This window comes from Condylura cristata, unplaced genomic scaffold (genome assembly GCF_000260355.1).
Source record: "Condylura cristata isolate star-nosed mole 26May11 unplaced genomic scaffold, ConCri1.0 scaffold00024, whole genome shotgun sequence".
Taxonomy (NCBI): domain Eukaryota; kingdom Metazoa; phylum Chordata; class Mammalia; order Eulipotyphla; family Talpidae; genus Condylura; species Condylura cristata.
Window position 1 is genome coordinate 24,168,488 of NW_004567125.1, and position 22,162 is coordinate 24,190,649.

Sequence of the window (22,162 nt, forward strand, 5' to 3'; positions counted from 1 at the left end):
TATTTTAGTTTGAATTTCTTTGCATATAATGCTGTGAAACTTTTCATAGAATCATAGACTTTCTATATTTCTTCTCTGTGTACAGTTACCTTGCTTGATGCTAATTGGCACAGAAGTTGACTATGGCTATTTTTACTGTCTCAGTTATAGAGGTTGTGAAGCTCAGTGCCAGCATGGGTGACTTACAGTATTTTCATAAAATATTAACCTGGTTTCAGCCTGGTTTCTTTCATGCGCACAGGCCATGTGTTCATTTGCATAGCTGGCAAGGTAAAAATAACTTCAGAGCTGGAAAAGAAAGATTATTGCCATTGAGTTATACTTGGATCTTGGGGGCCAGAGCTTCTGCAGGGGGGCAGCGGTTCTTTCACTGGACTCCATTATTAATGAACACATACCATTGTTCCTTATAGATACAAAAAGATGCTCTCTTAAATTCCTTTCTGAGCAGATGACCATGCTACTTAACTAGGAGAATAGCTTCTTAATTCTTCCAGCAACTTAGCCTTTTACTTTTTCATAATGACAGTACAATTAAAAGCAATTGCTTTGTTTGCACTGACAAGTCTCTATCAAATAGATGTGGGTAACAATGGACGAGTTCCTGTATATAAGGACAGTTCTTTTTATTATTATTATTAAAATGACTTGTGCTCATTGTATTTCAAATGGGTGACATGGGATGTGATAGGATTCAGAAGTACTGGAATAAATTTTGATTTAATGAGTCTGAAAGGTAAAAAGCATTTTGTTTTCTGTGACAAATAGCTCTGGTTCATTTGCGGGCTCAATACAGTTGATATTTTATAACAACTTTATGACTGCCTCTTTGTCCTGCATTGTAATTGTAGGTTTGCTTTCTAAGCACACATGGGAAATCATCTGGGTGCCTTCCTTCCTAATCCTTGTCAATCTAAAAGACCGATGTCATGCAAATCAGTGTGCCAGGCATCATAGACAGAAATAGGGGAGTGGAACCATGGACAGAAGTATATTTTCTAGAATCAGTGGGGCCATGATTTGTCTGACAGGACCATTGATTTGGAAATATTTTGTAAATTCAACCAGATTCTTTGCCAAATATTTCTAAGACCTGCCCCTTCCCTTACTATATGAAAAAATCATTTTCTATCACTTGTGGGGTTATTTTCCACCTATTATGAAGCTTCTTTTATTGAGTCCTTCATCCCTGTGATGGTGTGAACCATCAGTCTTTGCTGTCTTGGAAAGAAGTCTCTGGTTCTTTCCAGGATATGAATGTAAATATGTATAATTTTTCAGTCTTTCTGAAGCAACAGCAATGTTTTACTATTTTGGGAATTAAGCCACTTGCTAAGGTGACACTAAGAAGAAGTTGTACAGTCTCTAATTGATGTTTCAACTCTAAGCCAGCGATGGTTTTGAGTTGTTGCTTGTTTTTCATATATCTCATTTAGCTCTATGGGTATGGCCATGCTCGTGAAATAAACTTTCACTTTGGTATTATGTGGACAGACTAGTGAGTCGGTCATTGTGAAAGATAGAAACCTAATTTGGGCTAACTTAAGCTAAAGAGGTTTTTCAAGGAATATGTGTCTCCCAGAACTACCAACTTGCAGAAATGTCAGAAGGAAGCAGGCTTCAGAAACTGCAGGATCAAAGTGATCACTTTCGTGGAATTCTTTCACTTCTCTCACTTGTGTGGGGTCAACTTTGTTGTTCTTGCTCATTGCAGTCAGTTTTGTACTTGGACAATCACAGGTTCAGAACCTTTTATTTTATGGCTTTAACTGCTTCCGAAGAGATTGGCCAGATTCTATCGGTCCAAGGTATAGCTATCCCCAGGGGGGAAATTCCTGTTCCTGAACCTGATAACTGTGACCAGCGATGTAACATAAAATCACTGCAGATGCCATTTTTTGAAAAGAACTATAGGGATGAAGTGTTGGTGTCGGAGGTACTGGAGGTACAAATAGGTGGCCACCCTGTATGGGCCATGTTGGATTCACAGCTGGTCTCTGTGATCTAATATTGGGGTTCATTGATGCATTCATCTAACAAGGCCAATGTTAGGGGCTGCCCCCCTCATGGATAATTAGTTCAGTTCTCTAATTGTATTCCATCCCTGGTTAGCCATATTACAAATGCTTGTTTCTGGTCCTGATGAGAGACCTGGTGAGAGAAATGTGTGGGTGGTAGATCAACAGAAATCCCTCACCACTGCTAGAAAAACAGCTCAGGGAACATGTATTTATGTTAGCGAGTTCTTACAATGTGGGATTTCCCTCTCCAGCAATTTCGCTTCTTTGCCAACTCTCTGAAGCGCAGTTTTGGTAACATTCATACGATGTTGCAATCACAGGACATGGTAAGACTGTGCAGAGCGGTAGCTCTGTGGCTGTCCCAGAGAAGCCATCTATCAAAAATATGTGCCTTTGGGATCTATTTCCAGCTATTAGCCATTATCTTTTGTAGCTACTGCAAGCACTCCCTATTTAAAACCAAAAATTTCTGAGGTTGGGTCTCAGTTTGGCCATTTACTGTCTCAGTGACCTTAGGCCAACTGATTTCTGAGTCTTAATTTTCAAACTTAGAAAATAGGGGATATGGGGTCTGGATGGAACAGAGCTATACAAACTAAAACAACAATGAGTTACTTTTCTTTTTAGCTTCATCCTCATCATCAGCTGGTCTTAAATGAGCATCATAGATTTTCTGTCCATTGCTTGGTATTTCTCTTTGCTGTGTCTGAGTCAATAATCAGAAACTTTCTTGTGGAAAAGGCTGAAACCCAGGACCATTGCTAGGACCTTTATTTCATTTATGGAGACCAATAAAACCTTCCTTTGGAGTCTGTGTGTTCTTCACCTTGCCTTGCAAGATGAAACTCTTCTTTTGGTTGAAGACTTTGCAGCCACATTAGGGTTAAGCTTTATGTAACCTTGACACAGTAGGTAAAGATGGAGACTGAAGCCATTTTCATCAATGCTGGCATCATCAGGGTGCTTCGGTGGTATGTATGATAGGGTAACATACCTGACAAGGTAGGAGCTTATATTTCTGACCCATACACAGCATTGTAAACCAGTTACATTTGTTGGAAAAATCATAAAAACATTACTGCCCTTGTCAGGGGTCATCCTGACCACCTCATCATTTACCCTGAGAGGGGCTGTGCGAATTCTTCCAGTGCGAAGAGGGACTAGTGTTCAAACATGGGCAATGTTTTTACATGGTCTCTTGCTCAATTTGCTGGAGTTTCTGAGCAGTTCTTCCACGTGAATAGTTCTTTATCACGGGGGGTCCCCAATGGACATTTGACAATGACTAGAGAAATTTTTAGTTATCATAATGTGGGGAAGGGTGTTTAAGAGGAAGGATTGCTCTTGGCATTGGTGGGTGGAGATGGCAGTTGCTACTAAGCATCCTGTGGCACGCACAGAACAGCCTCTCGTGACAAAGAATGGTCTGATCTCACGTGTCAGTCCGACTTCATGCCTGGGTGTGACATGTGACAGGTGGTTTGATTTGATTGTTAGAGTTCCTTTTGATGGGAACAGAAAGAGACAATTTTTTAGGTCATGATTGTTCTGTTCATCAAAAGACATATTCTGGGACCACTTCATTTCCACTAAGATTCTTAACGAAACTTAGTTAGGAGACCCATTTTCATTCCAAAGAAGGTTGCCTTTCCTTTGTTAAATACAGAACCTCTTGTTCCCTTCTGGAAATGGCCCAGATCTTCATTATTGGAAAGGGGTAACTTGACCCTACTCTCCTTCACCTCCTCCCAAGAAATATTACTACTTCTTAGCTATCCTTTATTGTCTGTGGGCTCAGAAGAAAGTCTCTGCTCCAGCTTTATCATAAAGTATTTTTAAAAGATTTATTTATTTATGCATGGAAGAACTGAGGTATAGGCCAGAGGTGGCAGGGAGAGGATTCACCAGAGACAGAGTGGGGAGTAGAAGAGGCAGATTGACTGAAATATACTGCTGAGGGGAGCCGTGGGTGGGATAGGAAAGGTCTCTGCGCTGGGTCACCTCTCTGGCTTAAATTCAGGCCTTAGGCATGATAATACTGAGACTTAACCCCTATACTACCAGAGAGGCCCAAATTTCACTATAAGTTAGCTCAGGTCCTCCAGAGTAAAACAAAAAGCTTATACAGAAGGAGATAGCTGCTGCGTGGCAGTCTTGAAGCTGGTGGGTGTGTATGTGATCTCTCTTCAAGACCGCCCTTTCTCAAGGACGGCGTGATGCTGTTGCTACTTCAGGAACATAGGAGGGAACAGGATCTCGCCTAGAATGCTATGTCTGCAGTTCTTGGAAAAGTGCAGCAAAACCTTTCCAGGAAAACAGTTTCATCTGGTGAGAAAACCTTAAAGCCACATGGTGCTCTTTAAGCCACAATTCACAGTGTCCACCCTGTCCCCTTTGTAGCAGTCTCCCCAGAAAGAATGAGTGGGTCTCTTGGCTGATATCCTGCCCTTGGGTTTTCCAAACTGCAGATGAATCCAGTTAGAGGACATGAAATTATTTCAGTTGACTGCAGTCACATTAAACAAAAGGCAGGAAGAACTGGAGAGAAAATATGAGCGTATCTCACATAAAAATAATAACACTGGATTAGTTTCAGGTATAGTTTCCCACCTTAGCAGCCAATACATCACACCACTAGTCACTGTCCAACATGAACCAATGGACCACCTTTTCTACCCTTTTCTTTTTTCTTTCTCTTGTGGTAACCACCGTTCTGTTGTCAGAGTGTAGGGTTTTTATTTTCTTTATTTCTTCATATTCCACAAATGAGTAAACTCATTTGGTATTTGTCTTTCTCTTTCTGATTCATTTCACTTAGAATGATCGTATCAAATTTTATCCATGTTGCTGCAAATGGTAAGATTTCATCTTTTTAATGGCTGAGTAGTATTCCATTGTGTGTGTTTGTATGTGTGTGTGTGCGCGCGCATGTATCATATCTTCTTTACTTTTCCATTGCAAGGCACTGTTTTATGGGGTATTATGTAATTATACTAGTGTGTACACTCTGGCTTGTGATACAAAATAGATTTCTTATTGATCATTTCTCACCGTCAGAAAAATTTTGGAAATCAGTGTTGTATATGCCAAAATTTTTGTTTTAAACTGTGGTTCCACTCAAGTCCTGCAGCATGTTTTCCCTTAAACTAAAGGCCTGCTTCCATCACCATCCCAGTCCTTAACCAATTACTTGTCGAGACAATGGATGATTTGCTTAGATTAATAAAGAGTCACCCTCTGGGCCTGGAGAGGGCACCAGAATGTCATGGCCATAGAGTGTCTTAATCAGAGAAGAATACCGTAGGGTCAACAAGGGCAGTGAACTTAATTCAGGTGCAGGACCAGGATTGACACATAGGACTGGGTTTGGAGAGGAAGGTGAGAAACAGCTGATTAAATCACAGACATTTTTTGTTGCTCAGAATAGCTGTTTGGGGAATGTGAGGCTCCACTCCTAGGTGAGCCTGGAGCTTTTGAAAACTGCCAACTTGATCCAGCCCTCTAAAGTGTACTATAAAGTTGTATTTATTTGCCATTGTTCAGTTTTTCAAACTCTCCATATTCTCCTGGAGCCCTGCATCCCAGCCACACCAGCTCCTTTTGAATTTTTCAGACTCGCTAATCTCTGCCTCTAAGCAGTCAATGAATGCCTTCGCCTGCATCTGGGATATTCTCCCTACACTTCTTTCTCTGACCTACTCATGCTTCACCTTTCAGCTAATGTACCATTTCTGCAGGGAAGCTTTCTTCTTACCTTCCACTTAGGGTAATTGTGATCTATTGAATGTCTTATTTCCTTCATTAAGTTTCATGAGGCCACCTCTGCCTTGTTCTGCATTGCAATGCCACTGTCTGGTGCATACCTATATCCAGTGGGCTCTCCGTGGACTGGACACAGATTTTGAACTTTAAGATGGGGAGAGTCCTGAATGGTCAGGATCCAGGGGGCCTCAGCATAAGGTTGGGGGTGGAGGAGGAAGGATACAGAGGTTGGGAACCGGGCCCAGCCTTACAGCCCTTTATATGTTTTTAGCCTTGTCTTTCTCTTGCAAATATATTTTAATCAACTTAAATTGGAGAAGGAGAATATGTTTCTCTATGTACAAGTTCATCCACATAAAATAATGAAGTAAAGTCTTTAAAAATTGATTTTCAAATCAAATTACACTTTCAGTAATTTATTTAAAGGAAATGAAGAGCTAATCGTTATGTGTAACTCAGTAGAAATGATCATTATTTGTTTACTTCTTCAGTTTGGAAGTGTCTGGGGACTCAGTCACGGTGCTACAGATTATTCCAGCAAATCTGCCCCAACGGGCCTGCGTTAACACCCACGCATGCCTGTGTCAAGGACATTTCTTGGACACCACTGTTGCACATTGACATTGCCATGGTAGATAGAAAATGGGAAAGGCAGTTGTCAGTTCCCTTCAAGGACCTGGTTTTCAATTGAGTTGTAGTGATCCAGCTAATTATCATTAACCTTCAGACTTTTGAGATCCAAAACAATAGGAAATCAGCTGGTAAATATTGTGCATGTGAGGGGAGAATGGTGTGAGCTGCAGAATAGAGCCCCGTAGAGCCTTACAGCCTGGAGGCTTCTAAGAACATCCTCTATCTGGCCACCTCATTTATTTTTACACACCTAAAATGGCAGGTTGACGATAAAAAGGGAGATAAGATAAGAGTAGAGGCTACTTGCACAGACACAGGTGGGCATGAAGATCTGCCCCTGAGAGGGATGGATTTGCCAAAAGAGAGGCCTGTGTGGGTACAGTGGGCATCTGTTGGGGGAGCTGTCTCTAGTGCTTTACAAAGGGAGAAGGGGGGCGTAGGTACACACCTGCGTAGCGACAGGTGGGCAGGAGAGCTGCTTCTCTACATCTGGTTTTTATGAATAAGGACATGCTCTTTCTCCACTTCCTCCATCTCACATATTTAAGTACTTTTATGAGTTGGGCTGTCGTAGCCATTATATTATTATTATTATTATTATTTTGGTTTCCCTGCTCAGCTTCCCCAGTGGCCTCTGATTTCCCCTGCAGGAGAATGTTTTCTGTGTCCTCTTGGTGGGGGTGGGAGCCAGAGAGTCTTATCTTAGAAGCAGTAGAGGGCTGTTGAAGATACCCAAGTAAGGCGTGGGGGTCATTGACTTAAACTGGACCACACACTCCTCCCACCCCGCCATGACTTTTACTCTTTAGCAGTTTCATGACTTTTACTCTTTAGCAGTTTACTCTTTAGCAGTTTACTCTACAGCTGGCAGCTGTAGGCCTCCCAATACCCACAGTGGCCTAAGAGTGTATGAGTTTCCTATTGCTGCAATAGCAAGTGGCTTAAAGCAAATTTATTCCCTTATAGTTCTGAGGTTGGAAACCCCAAAACAGTGACACTGGCCAGAACCAAAGTACAAGCAGGACTTCATTCCCAACAGAGACTTGAGGAGAAAATTCCTTTCTTTGCCTTCCCCAGCTTCAAGAGCTGCATCCTTTGGGTGCTTTGGGCCGTGGGTCCTTCCTCTATCTCCACAGCCAACAGCACGTGCTCTCACTTGTGTTTTCACACGGCCTCCTTTATAGTCAAATTTTCCTGTTTCTTTCTTAGAAAGATCTTTCTTACCAAGATGGAAGACCCATCTTGGTAATACACAGAAATCTCCCCCATCTTAAGCCCTTCATCACATCTGCAAAGTCTCTTTTGTCTTATCAGGTATGTGGCCTATTAGTCACAGATTCCAGATGTTAGCACCTGGATGTCTTTGGAAGCCATTGTTTAGTCCACCAAGAATAGTTTTCCTGTTTCTCCAGCTTGGGTTTGGAATAGCCTCTACTCTCGGAGCTCCTGGCATCTTCTCAATCTACTTCTTTTTTCGCTTTTGTTTTTGTTCATAAAAATGACAACCAGTTTTTGTTGCTTATACCTATGAGTCCTGCATGGTTGAGTCAGCACCAGGTGAAGAACATGAGTATTTACCTGTTTGAATCTTCACATGAACCCCTTAAGGAAGGCACTGTCCCCATTTTACAAATAAAACTAGAGTGCAGAGAGGCATTTTTGTGAGGCCAGCTAGTAAAGTGATGGAACTGGGATTGAAACCAGCCAGCATGACTGGAGAGCCTGTGCTTTATGACAGTCTCAAAATCCTCGTTCAAATCTCTTTAGCTTATATTTTCCAAGCCCCCAGAAGTTGGATCCTACGATTTGGGAAGGAGAGCAGAGGCAGGGAAGAGGCATTCTAGGACTGAGGGAGGGTGGGGAGAAAAAGGAATCCAAGAGATGTATTCAAAGAAGGATTTGGTGACTCTTTGGAAGTGAAGTATCAAGAGATGGAGGAACCAGTCTCCTTGGGAATACCTTAAAGGGCCATAGCGACTCACTCATGCCGCCCTAGGATATCCATACTCACCTATGTTGGTAACCTGACTTGAATTAGATCCCTTCTTTCTTCTTTCTGTTCTTCTTATAATACGGGTGTGTTATACACCTAGTAATAATTAGCCCTTTTGCCTGGATGCTAATAAGGAACTCACCCTTTGAATGCTACTGAGTTCTCTTTTGGGCTTTATTTGGGCATGGGTGGAAGTAACTTCTAGCATTCAGGTGTGTTCCTGTGCCTAATGCTAAGCAGAACCCTGGATTCTGTCTCTTAGAAGAGAATTTGGCCTTATTTAGGTTCGGGGCAACAACCAAGTCCTGGCTCTTCACCTGGTCATTTGTCACTAGTTGAATAGTTGCTGGATTTAACAAACAGAAATGGAGGATGCAGGTCCTCCTTGGTTAAACTCACCACTTTGAAGCTATCTGCAGCCACTGCAGTATGAGTTCGATCCTTGGCCATGGAGCTGACCCACATGGCCTGGCAGACCTCTCCTGTCTCGCCTGCTGCTCCTCTCTGCAGTGTATTTCAGTAAAGCTGCCTGTTCTTCTCCCCATTCTGACTCTGATGTCCCTCACTCTCCTATACCTGTGGCTTCTCACCAGTTCTATATGCATACATAAATAAAATCTTAAAAACAAAAAAAATGAAGGATGCCCAGTTCAACTGGAATTTCAGGAAAGCAACAGTTTTTAGTTAGCATTTCAGTTATTTTCAACCCTTGAAGAGAGGGCTGTGAAAGAGGTTAGACGTGATTGGTAAAGGAGCCCAAGGGGAAAAGGAAACTAGTCTTGGGTGGCTGGTTTGGGGAGAGACTATGTGGTTGTACTTGTCCAGGGCATCGCCGTCAGTCCTCTGCTCCTTCCTTAGCATCCGATCTCCCTCCCTCCCTCTTTCTACCTGCTGACTATTACAAGCAAAGCCATCAGAGACACGGCTGAGCCTTGCTATCCATCAGGAAACAGTGTTTGAACATCCACAGTATGCTAAACACTGTATCTATGCAGGGGTGCTCAGAGTTGGTGTTTGCTCTTCCATCAATTTCCACTTTGAGGTAGAATAGTAATTAAGCACTCTCTGTGTTCAGCGCTCTCCACCAGGTGCTGTGCCCATAGTGGCCACAGAAATGGAAAACACAATTTCTGCTCCTGACATGCGCACATGTGCCTCTTGGGATGGTAGAGAGCTTTGGCTTTTATTAACTCAGGGTTGGAGTTACCCTCAGCGGACTAGCTCTCAGTTGCGGTTCATGCTCAATCTCTCTCTCTCTCTTTCTGTAGATATTCAGCATCCTTACTCCCTGATGGGCCTGGGAGTGGTCACAGGGACTTTGTGGTTAGTAGCCTTGGAAAGAAGGGCATCAATTTCACTGCCTTGATTGGGGACTGAGCACTGTGACCTCAGCATTTTTAGCAACAATCTGGACTAAAGAACAGTGGTGTTGAGGAGACACCACAGGGCCCGTTTCAGAGTAGGGAAAAGATTTGATACCAGAAGAGAACTGACTGTTAACTCCTGGTATTGCTGTTTATTAGCAGCTTAATATTTTCTGAGCCTCAAGTTCAACTTGTATGAAATGCAGACAACAGTGATGTCAGGGTATTTCTGAGGAGTTGTTTGGAATACATCTGGACATGCTGGCACATAGTAGGCACTCTGCTTGTTCCTAAGTGTTCCTCACATCTGCACTTTGTAAACACCTCTGTTGGGGCACTTCTCTGGTAGAGTATAGTCCTGTCATGTCTGTGACTGTCTCCTTCCACTAGACTGAGGGCTGGGGCCTCTCCTGCTGCGGCATTCCTCCTCATTTATTGTGTGGGTGCTCCCCGCCAGGAGGCTCCGAGGAGCTGAGCTGTGTATACTTCGCTGTTTAGGTTTTGCTGGGAGGCAGGTTTTTAAAGACTTATTTATTTGTGCATACAGAACTGGGGTACAGGCCAGAGGCTCAGGGGTGGTGAGAGGCTTCACCAGAGACAGAGTGGGGAGCAGAACAGGCAGATCGACGAAGTACACTGCTGAGGGGAGCAGCGGGCGGGCCAGGAGAGGTCTGCCTCGTCATGTGGTCACCTCCGGGGTAGGCGGGAATTGAACTCATGAGGAAGTGGCTTTGGATTCTCAGTGCTGTGCTTTAACCTGCTGCCCCACTAGGGAGGGCCCTGGAGGCAGGTTTTTAAATTTTGGGTCTTCTCCATTCCCTGTAGTCACCCCTCTCCCTCCACTCTCTCTCTTCCATTGGACACTGGACACATCCTGACCTGTGGGATCTGTGAGGACAAGAGTCTGGAAGCAGGTTGCAAGGCTTTCACTAGACTGAAATACTGGAGGGCAGATTCTAGAATGCTCCTGGGTATCCTGTGCCTTTCACTGGATGGCCCAGGGTTCTGTGCTATATCTGTTGGATCTATACCTCACAATATTTGTTGCCTTCATCAGAGTAGTTTGAACTATCGAGCAATTATTGAGGCTCTTTCTTCACAACCTGGGCTAGGTGTAAGGGATGTAGAGGAGGAAGACAAAACTCTGAGGTGTTTCTACATTTCTGGGGGAGACAGATGTAACAACAGAATTTCTCTAAGAGTGGTAAGGTCGTCACCCTGGAGAGTGCTGATGGTGCACACCAGTGTGAACACAAAGAGCAGGTCCTTTTCCTCAAGTACTTTTGCCCTAAGAATTCCTTTGCCTTGGTGTCTAACAGGGTAGACAGAGTAGTCAAATTGTAATTCTTGTGCTTTTTTTTTTTAAAGGTTTATTTATTTATGCATACAAGAACTGTGGTACAGATCAGAGGTATGGGGGGTGAGATTATTCACCAGAGACAGAGCAGGAAGCAGAGCAGGCAGATCAATGAAGTACACAGCTGAGGGGGGCAGCGAGCAAGACAGGAGAGGTCTGCTGTGCCATATGGGTCACCTCCCTTGCCAGGGGTAAGGATCGAACTAGTGCTGCAGTGGCTGCTGATAGCTTCATGGTTCTGAGGCTTAATCCTTTGTGCCACCAGGAAGGCCCTGTAATCCTTGTCCTTAAGGAGGAATTGAATATTGAGCATCAGAAGTAGCCAGTGGCCACGTGCGTCCGCTGAAGGTCCAGTTCATATCCCTCTTGCAGGGGATGACAGAAAAAAAAATCCAGTGGCCCTGGGAACACTGTGCTGGCTGAGGATTGGGGGAGCTTGGGAGATTGGGGTACAGAGGGTCCAGCTAATCTGAGAAGACTGTAGGTGTAGCTCATGGCTGGCCACACCTTGAGCAGGCCCCTACAATAAATACTATTGTTTTGCTTCTCTCTCTCCGATTAGCTTTGATTTTTGTTGTCTTTCCCATGAACACGTTCTTAACTCTTGGGCATTTTCTCCTGCCCCAGCTTTTATTTGTTCTCATTTTTCTTCTTGTCTTTATCCCCATTTTTTCTTTCACTACTCTCTCCTCTATCCTCCCACTCTTGCCCTTGACCATTTTTCCTTTTTTTTCCCTACACTTGTGCCTTGTTGCCTTTTAAGTTTGTCTTGCTACCTCTTCCTCCTTCTGAAATCTACATTGTTCAACTTGAGAGTGGGGAAGAAATTTTGACTGAAGTAGCAGAGGATAAACTCAATATACTTAAATCAGTCACCTCCCTGTACGCATGCATTAGAAGAGGAAGAAATTAAGAAAGTGATCCCATTTGCAATTACACTCCCTCCCCCCCCCAATTTAAATACCTAGAAGGAAACCTAACAAAGGAGATAAACTATTGATACAAAGAAAGCCATTGTTGAAAGAAGTAGAGGAAGTAAAGAAATGGAAAAATATTCCTATTCATGGATTAGAAGAATCAATATTGTCAAAATGGTCATTCTACCTAGAGCGGTGTACACATTCAGCACAATCCCAGTGAAAATCCCTGTGCAACAGCACTTTCCATGATAGGAAAGAAAATCTCATGTGTATCTGGTCTCCTGGGTAAGAGAAATTTGGCTGCTGAGCGGGGCCAGTTCTATCTACTGTGTTTATAAGACGGAGGGAAAGCGAGTCTCCCCTTGAGCCTCCAGAGGACTTGGGGTATAGTGTACCTCCCTTTTTTGATAGAATCAGTGGAACAGTGGCCCCATCTTCCTGGAATTCTGAGTCTTCACTCTTTCTTTGAAGTTTCTCTCTCTCTCTTTTCTCTTTTTAATTTTTTTTTAAAGATTTATTCATACAGAACTGGGGTACAGGCCAGAGTTGCGGAGGGTGAGAGGATTCACCAGTGACGGAGTGGGGAGCAGAACAGTAGATCGAGGAAGTACACTGCTGAGGGGAGCAGCAGGCGGGTCAGGAGAGGTCTGCCACGCCATGTGGATCTCCTCCAGGGCAGGCGGGAATAGAAATAGAACTCATGAGGAAGTGGCTTAAGCTTCTTAGTGCTGTGCTTTAACCCGCTGCACCACCAGGGAGGGCCACTGTATCCTTGTTTTTAGTCCTGTTTTTCAAGACTTGCTCTCCTTATCCTTAACCCCCCCCCCACTTGTTAGAACTTATATATATTACTATTATTGCCCTCCCCAATTTCTCTGCCTTTGACCTTGGCATGGAGTCAGAAGCAAGTCCCTCCTTGTTAGATGCAGGCTGGAAGTTTCGAGATGACTTGAGAAAAGTTGCCTCTCTTGAGATTCTTCGTGATAAAGAGTTTCTCTCTAATTCTTACTCTGAGATTGGATTAGCATAGAGTTACAGAATCTTAAAATGGAAAAAAAGCTCTATTGGCCATTTAAATCACCTTCAATCCAATGTCTGAACCTTCTTGCTTCCTGAATAGATGATTGTGTGGCCTGATCTTGAGTCCTTTCCATGTTGGGGGACATACTACGTTCAAACAGTAGGTTGTTGTTGGCTAACACTATTCGTTTCCAAGTTATTGCTCATCATGACAGTAGGCTGGCTCTGTGTAATTTGTACCTAGTCTCTCTGTCTGCTTCCTAGAGTCACACTGCACAAACCTTTTGTACAGTTCACTTTCAAGTAATGAAGCCAACTTGAGTGTCACTGTCAATGCTTTTAAATATTTCAGGGAAGTTCTGGCCCATATAACTAAATAAAAGAAATCACTCTGCCCACCCTGAGACTATGTAGAGAACTCATTTTTCTGAATCACTCATTCGCCAATGGAAATTGTTCCAGAGAAGTTTTGAAGGAGTAAAGGTGCTATCCTGTAGGAAGAAGACTGAAATTAGACAATGTTGCAAACCCAATATTATTAATATTTGTGTTAAATGTTAATACTATTTTAGTTTATAGAACACCCTTAATTTTCACTATGTCATTTTGTTCTTATAACTATGTTCTTGTATGTCCCCCATTTTGCAGAGGGGTGTGTTGAGGTTCACTGATTAAATGACTTTCCTCAAGGTCCCCCATTCTCTAGGGCATGAATCAAGACTTAAACCCAGTTTTTTTGATTCTTGGTCTTCTGATGTGTCTTTCATAAACACCTAAGCATATTTTCTCTTCAAAGTACCAACAATGTCATGGCATTATACAAAATGGGTTATCTACTCAAGGCAAGGCATTTGGTGCTAATGAACTATTAGGCTTGGTATAGTTTGCGTGTGTGTTTCTAGAAAGGACTGTGGAAGTGGAAAAGGAAAGTAAAGAAACAAATCCAGGTCACATAGTGATGTGAGACAATTAGGAAAATACTGTATGTGAAGTTATTGCCTAGTAATAAGCATTGCAGTGACTGATTTGTTTGGTAGAAAACCCAAGTTTCACGGTGGAGAATGAGTTGTTGTTGTTGTTGTTGTTGTTGTTTTACTGTGGTGAAGCCAGAGACTTTTCCTGATGGAGATATGCAGAGGGAGTCTAAGAAAATTCTGAAATAAAAAAATGTGAGGGCCTTGGGGCTGGGTTGGAAACAGGGAGGAGACTGGCAAGGGCTGAAGTGGAGAGCAGGGGACAGGCTTGGGGACCAGGCAGGGCAGGTGCTGAGAATTTGTGTTGTGCTCATGATCTGGAACTAGGGTTCCAATTTGATGACAGGTTTTTCTTCTTTGCAAAGTGAAACCCAGATGTGGCTAAATTTAATCCCCTGGGAACCACTGGTGAGTCACCACCGAGTTCAGGTGCACCCACACACAGCTGGCATCAGCCCTGTGTGCTTTCTAGGCTGGGTCTGCTCAAGCCAGCTCCCCCATGGAACAGGGCGAAGGGTGGTCTGTGGGAGCCTTGACCCTCTGTGTCTCCATTTGCAGCATCCTGGCCACGGCGGGAACCCACTTCAACACACACGTGGACTTGAGGACGCTCCGGGCTGTGCGTGTCCTGAGGCCCCTGAAGCTCGTGTCAGGGATACCTAGTGAGCTCACCTTTTCTCTTTTTCCCCTTTGCTACTGGCTTCACTCACATCTTCTTAACTGGACACAGGGCTTGAGAAAATTTGGGATTAATGACATTGATTCCTCTGGGAGGAAATGCTATAGTAATAAATAGTGGGGTGTCACAAACTTACATTTTATTTTATGGTTTAGCAGCATTTTTTTTTGCTTTAGATTTAAAAATGAAAGATATTAATAGAAAACTTGCAAAATAAAGAAAACAACACTCTATCCTATCATTCTGATAGAACTTTTATTAATGTTTTAGTATCTTTTTAATTTATTGTTCCTCTGTATTTTAACTATGATGGGAATCATTGTTTTGAGTCCTGATACAGCATTTGATTTTCCTGACATTCAAAGTTCTTCAAAAATATGTTTTTAAAAATCTGTATTATAATCTGTCTCATATGTGTTGGGACTTACATAGCCATTTCTATTTTGTTGGGTATTTAGGTTGTTTCCAATTTTTTCTAGCTAGGGAAAGTGCTACTATAACCAACACCTCTAATTGAAGCATTATTTAAATCTCTGATTATTTTTATAGACCAGAATTCTGCAAGTACAATTTCTGGGTGACAGGATATGGTATTTTCTGGATGGTGCATGTATTGGGTGGCGGGTCTGAAACAGAATGGTGGGGAAGGCCAACTTGTCCTTGATCTCCAAGGGCCTTGAACTTAGCAGGACTGGGCCTGATTCCCTTTTGGAGAGTAGCACAGTCCAAGAAGCTTAATCTATAAAAAGAATCCAGAAGGGGACATGGGTGACCACATGGGAAGAGCAATATGCCAACAAATTACCAGGGTGCAGAGGTGAGGAGACGGAAGGCAATGATCCCTAGGGAAGGCCTGTTGGCCCTCTTTGGCCAGACTTTCCCTGTTACCCTTTAGCAAAATGTCTTTGTTATCTCAGGACCAACAGTTCTTTTCTCCCCAAAGACTTGCCCTTTCCCTCCTAGGAGAGTAGAAATGGAGTCCACTTTAGCAGATGGTGCAATCTCTTCCCTTCTTTCTAGGCCTGCAGATTGTGCTGAAGTCTATCATGAAGGCCATGGTGCCTCTTCTGCAGATCGGCCTCCTCCTCTTCTTTGCCATCCTGATGTTTGCCATCATTGGCCTGGAGTTCTACAGTGGGAAGTTGCACCGAGCTTGCTTCATGAACAATTCAGGTAGGCTGACTCCTGTCTTCTGCTTCTTCCCTTCCACTCTCCCCAGGTCATGGGGATAATTTCAGGGCAGTTGGAGACCAGTTGCAAGCATATGTTTAACCCTGATCATCGAATTGGAATTAGAAATTTCCTAGTTAACAGCTTTTTAAGGCACAACCAGCCTAGGTGAGACCCCCACTGGCCACTGATAATAGCAAAGCAAATACGCTTAGGTTTGCAGCCAGAGATTTCCAACAGGTCTATTTGGCATGAGGCTATAAGATCTCATGTCTGAAGAAATATTTGTATACAGTGGCCTTTTTGACCCACATGCTGCACATGAGCCCAGAGTTGTGGGGATCCCCAAAACTGGGGAGACATGGTTACTCTGCTCTGTCTCACGACCCCTCCCCTTGTTGTGTCCAAACATAGGGTGGGAAATATGAGCTGGGCTTGACAGGGGGCTTGGGAGATTGATGGGATACACAGAACCCCAGTTCTTGTTTCTGTGCATCCTGTTTGCTCCCTTTAAGTTGGTTAGCATGCCCTAGGAGGGGCGGAGCTGGGGAGAGGTTGAGGAAGCCCAGTTAGGTACCATGTTGTTTTGTGAAAATAATCTTCAAAGGACACCTTTCACCTAGGATTTTTATTTTTGTCTTTTATTTAAGACCAGAAATATAGGTCAGAGAACAAGGAGCTAGGACCCACTAAAGAGGCTATAGTTTATAATTAGCCCCAAGAAACCCAGAAGAACTGAGTTTGTCCTGGAGTCCATAGTTAGAAAAATCAGTGCGATATTTTTACTTTATGCCTTTCTGCTTCTAGTCCTGCAAATTCTGTATTGCTCAGTCACTCAGGTGAGGAGGAATACATGGCCTGCAGAAAGTGAGGAGGGGCCAGGTAGAGGAGAGGCTCCATTTTAGAGAAGATCGGACAACATGATTGGGTTGAACACATGGCATGTGTGCTGTGAGGTACAGAATGGCCCGGAAGGAGAGGAGGGAGCCAGAGACGCAGAAGGACACACTTGCTGTGCGAAGTAGAACTTTGTCACTGTGGTTTCCTGGGTCATCTCCAGCTCATGCCAACCACTGTGTTTCTCTTCACTCACCTTCCAAATCTGTCTGCAGGTATTCTGGAAGGGTTTGACCCCCCTCACCCTTGTGGCGTGCAGGGCTGCCCCACTGGTTATGAGTGCAGGGATTGGATCGGCCCCAATGATGGGATCACCCAGTTTGATAACATCCTCTTTGCTGTGCTGACCGTCTTCCAGTGCATCACCATGGAAGGGTGGACCACCGTGCTGTACAATGTGAGTGGGGCAGGTGGGGGGCAGGGGTGGGAGGCTGGAAGCCTGGGTCAGGCTTTGGGCAATGTTTGGGAAGATCAGTTTGAGGAGAGTGCTGGGCCCATGGAAATTCTGAAGAATTCACATGTGTCCAGTGTCTGACCTCTTCCTAAGTGGAAATGCATAGCTCTGAATGTAGAAAATGGAATCCTATATGGCTGGGTAAGCCAAGCTAGTTCAGTCAAGTTGGTACCTACAGAGAATTTTCTGCTGCAGCTTCAACGTGGTACTGGGTGGGGTCCAGTGAGGGAGTATAAGAGGTATAGGCTTCTACCTGCTGCTCTCTTCAAAGGTCGGGGGAGAGCTTCCAGCAGTTCTCAGCCCTGCCTGAACATTAGAATCAGCTGGGGTTATTAAATTTTATACCACCTGGGCTCTACTCTAGAAACATTAAGTAGGAATAGCTGGGGGCAAAGGCCTGTGACTGATTTTATTTTTTGAAAGCTTCCTAGATGATTCTGATACATGACCAGTGTTAGGAGCCATCTGATTAGGGTGAGTGAAACACACGGACTTCTGGAAGTATGAGGATGTTCCCTTGGAGTTATACAGAGATGTAAATGCTAGGTAGATTAACAAATCGTGAGAGAAGAAAAAAAAAAAAAACACTACATGACACAACCAGAAGACATGTGCCGGATTATAGGACCCACTGGGTGAATTTTTGTTAGAAAATTGAGGTCCTCGGTCCTCCATGGTGATGCAGTGAGTTAGAGCACAACACTGCAAGCTGGCGGTAGCAGCTTCAGTGTGAGTTTGATCCCTGCCCCAGAGGTGACCCACATGGCCCTGCAGACCTCTTCTGTCTCTCCCATTGCTCCCCTCAGCAGTGTACTTTTGTCGATCTGCATGTTCTGCTCCCTACTCTGTCTCCGGTGAATCCTCTCACCGCTCCTGCACCTCTGGCCTGTACCCCAGTTCTGTATGCACAAATAAATAAATCTTTTAAAAAAAAGAAAATTGAGGTTCTCCAGCCCTTCTTCCAGAGAGCTTGTTTTTGGACAGCTTTGAATAGTTGGTGAGCTGTGCTATGTACAGGGGCCTCCGGTGTCTCACATTCTGGCGTATGTGGAAGATTCCTGGTTGGCATATGAGACTGGGCTACCTCTCAGGGGAATTAAGGGGTCCCTGCATGGGAAAGGGGCTAAATGGTATTACCAGTGAGGCACTTCTGCACCCCGGAGTCTGATTTTAATAATTTCGAAAGGAATGGTGCGGAGTCCATGATCCACATTGAGAGGAGTGAAGAGGGGTATGACGGAGCCCAGGGGCCTAAGTAGGCAAAGCAGCGTGAGGGAGTTTACTAAGTTCTGTCCATATGCATCTGTCCACTCAGATACATTCAGTCAACCCACCCCAAGGCAGATACCTATGGGAAGATCATCCCTCTTACCTGCCTTCACCCTTACTTACTCTTCTTTCCTTTTAACCTGATTGTATCTTTCTAAAACTTACTGGGTAGAGCAAAGGCTGGCTCATACAAAGCTCCCTGCCAAAAGATCTCTGGATTAACCCATTGGAAGGAAGAGGAATGCTCTGTCTTAGGAGAGACTCAACCATACGTCCAAGAGCAAGATGTGTGTAAGGCCTGTCCACATTGGTGTTTGGTAGGTGGCCACTAACCTGGGTCCACTCCCATCCAGGTTGAGCAAGGCAAGACTGAGTTTTGCAGAAAAGAGTGACAGGTGTGTATTTTGCCACAGTTCAAAGGACCAGCTTATACCCAGCCAGCCCAGCAAGTAACCTCGAAAATCCTGGAGGACACTCTGGGATTCTCACCAGCTGTGGGCACTGGCAGAACAGAGGGAAAACGGGCAGGGTGGATGGCAGCAGGGGATCCTCGTTTGAGGTGAGAAGAATGTCTCAAGCCATGTTACTCAGTTGTCAGGCTGGAGATTACAGCCCTGACCCCACTGCGGCGGGCGTTGTCTGTGGGGCCTTGGAGGTGATGCATTTCATTTATACGTGTAGACTCACCTAAGTGAGGTGGTAAATGCACTGAAAGACTGAAAGGAAAAGTGTTGCATGTGAGGACACAGGCATGTTCGTTGCCCCCCCCCCCAAGTCCAGGCACAGTGGTACTGAAATGAGCAGAAGCACAGCTGAAGAATCACCCTCCACTTATTTTAGCTCCTCTCTCTAGTCAATCAAATCACTTTTGGACATAAATTAAGTGAGCATGTGCTGTATACCAGGCCCTCGTGCCCAGGCTGGCACTAGGGAAGCAAGGGGAGAATGGAAGCACCATTATCCCTGCTCTCCTGGTACTGACTTCCAGTCACCTGACTCACATGTGAACGCAGGCTTGCGGGTTCCACAGGCACAGTGGTCTCGTGCTGCTCTCTAGGAAGGAGAGGATCAAGCTGCAGGCCTTCTGTAACCTTCCATGGTGTGTGCCATGAAAGGCCACAGGCTCCCAGTCTCCTGACTCCAGCCCATCGATCCCTGAACCTCAGCAGGGACACACCTTCCTGCCACCCCTCTGGTTACATCCAGAGACAAGCAATTGAGCTGGTTGTAAGGCTGGTTTCCCAAACATGACAGGCTGTTCTTGGGGAAGAGTGTACTCTGTGTTCACTCTGAAGTGAGCTCTCTTTCCAAAGCATTGCACTTTGGGGAGTGGACAGCTCTTGGAGCCAGGAATCTCCGGGCAGAGCTGATGCCAGCTGGATCGATTTTCATACCTTGATTCAGGAGTAGCTGGATGAAAAAGATACCCAGGGGAACTAGGACAAAGCCTGGCTCCCAGGAAGAAAACCTCCAGCCAAAGTTGGGCTTGAATTCAGAGGGAAACTGGGGTGTGAGGCATGACCCAGGCAGAGCTCTGTTGTAGGAGCAAACACCCTACTGCTTGGGTCTGCTGCTGGGGTATAAGTTCAGAGCAGAGACCTCTTCATGCTGCCAGGCTTGGGGCTTGTACATGATGGAGTCACCCATGCAAGCTTTTCATTCCCCGAATCAGTCATAAGCTGGAAGGACCGGAGTTGAAAATGATAATTAAAATGTATAGTTTGGTCGGCCTCCCATTCTGCTCCATGCACTTATGCCCATTGAAATGAGAGAATCTTTTTTTTTCTCTAATTTTAATTTATTTTTGTGTAGAAGAGTTTGGGTGTAGGCCAGAGGAATGGGGGCCTCATTAGAGACAGAATGGGGAGCATAACAGGCAGATAAACTGCAAAACACTGCTGAGGGAAGCAGGAGGTAAGACAAGAGAGGTCTCACCAGATGTGGGTCAGCTCCCTGGCCAGGATGGAACTCAGGTTGTAGAGGTGACAGCACTGAGCCTTAACCCCCTAGGCCACCAGGGAGGCACCTGATGTCTGGAATGGTGACTGAAACATTGTAGATTCTCATATCCCTTGTTAGCATTACCTGAGTCATTTTCACCCTTTTTACTTTAACTCAGGACTTTGACATGGACAAGATTTTATGCATATATTGGAAATCATTGCACACCATGGAATTAACCATGAGGAACTAGTAAACGGAGTGTTATAAATGCATGTGTGCATCTGTGTGTTTCTGCATACAGAAAGTGACTCACTGTGCCACGTCCCCTCACTACCAGTAAGACGCAAGCACTGTGTTGCCTTGATTTCCCTTCTGCCACTCATCTGGAAAGGCTCAGTCATCCAGTTGCTACATTTCCTCACATGAATCACAAGGAAGAGAGGTCTGTTTTCTATCCAATGCCTTTTATTCACTGGTGGTAACAGATATGTAAGATTTTTGTGGCATCAGTTACACCCAAACCAGTGGGAGTCTTTGGGATATACACAGCACACAGAGGCTCTCTCAAGCATGCAAAGTTTAGCCATTTTATACACAACTGAAATCTTCTTCATGTTCTTATCCCACCCCCGCTGCACACACTCTTCCTGAGAGAACTTGTTGGTTGCTATTAACTTCATTTGTGTGTGGTTTTTCTCATTATGATGAATAATGTTGTAAAGTGAAGGGAGGGGTCTCAAGGTCTGGGCAAGCTGGATTTAGTATCCACCCAAACCTCAGCTCTGCTAGTCCAGCTCCCACTGTCTCCTGGGTGTCCCTCCCTCTTATGGGAGAGTAGAAGCAGCTTCTTGACTGCTGCTTCCTGTTTCAACTGACTTTCCAGATCTTTGGAAAAAGCTTTCCACTGTACTACTGAATTTAATTCATTTTGTTTCTCCTGACCTCAGTCTTTCTGCAGTGTTCACATCTCTCCTGTGTACACTCTTCACTCTCCAATATTGCTTTGTTCCTGAATTAACTCACACTTTCCTCACCAGGCTGGTTGTGGCTCTGAGAGCTGTTTTCTCTAGTTCTGGCCTTATTGCTCTCCTATCAGTCTGGTTTTGTATGAACTAAACTAACAGATTGCAGAGATTAACAGTTTCGTCTGCAGATACTCAACTCTGTGCTCTTAAGAGCAGAGTCCATTTAACCTGTATTTCCACAGCTTGAGCTGTTTCTCTTTATACCGGGTGTTATGGTGCATGTAGAGGTGGAAGTTTCTCTCAAGTGTGCTGTTTCTCCAGCTTTGCAGGCGTGCCTGCTGTGTGTGGTATGATTGCCCAGGATGCTCTGTGCTACTGTAGTGGGAGAGATTTTTCTAGACTTTACTGGCTTTTGACAGGAAGAGGTGAATTGTAGTATGGATGCCTTTTGAGAGTCTGACTTTGTGACTCCTTGAAGGTCCTTTGGTCTCTAACAGTGCCTATGACTCTCTTGTAAGTTGACTTCTTCCAACTGTACATAGTCGATGTTTGCTGAATGGTTAAGAGTTGTTCTTTGCCTGCTGGAGATTTGACTTTTGGGTGTGCTGCCCAAGCAGATTGAAAGAATAACACCACATCCAAGGGTTGATGAAAAACTGTCATTCTCCAACTTCCTGAAATTTCTCTGATTTGATGATGTCTGCAGAGAATGTTTTTAGATCTGAGGTCCGTGAGACTAG

General features: G+C 44.4%; 1 protein-coding gene across 1 annotated transcript in view; it reads left to right on the plus strand.

Moving 5' to 3' along the window:
* Window positions 1–22,162, plus strand: part of CACNA1E (calcium channel, voltage-dependent, R type, alpha 1E subunit) — a 291,648-nt gene that overhangs the window by 78,504 nt on the left and 190,982 nt on the right. Inside the window, exons 4-6 of the mRNA XM_004688539.2 lie at window positions 14,603–14,706; window positions 15,744–15,896; window positions 17,006–17,187. Coding sequence (XP_004688596.1) covers window positions 14,603–14,706; window positions 15,744–15,896; window positions 17,006–17,187 — 439 coding nt within the window. The remainder of the gene's footprint in view (window positions 1–14,602; window positions 14,707–15,743; window positions 15,897–17,005; window positions 17,188–22,162) is intronic.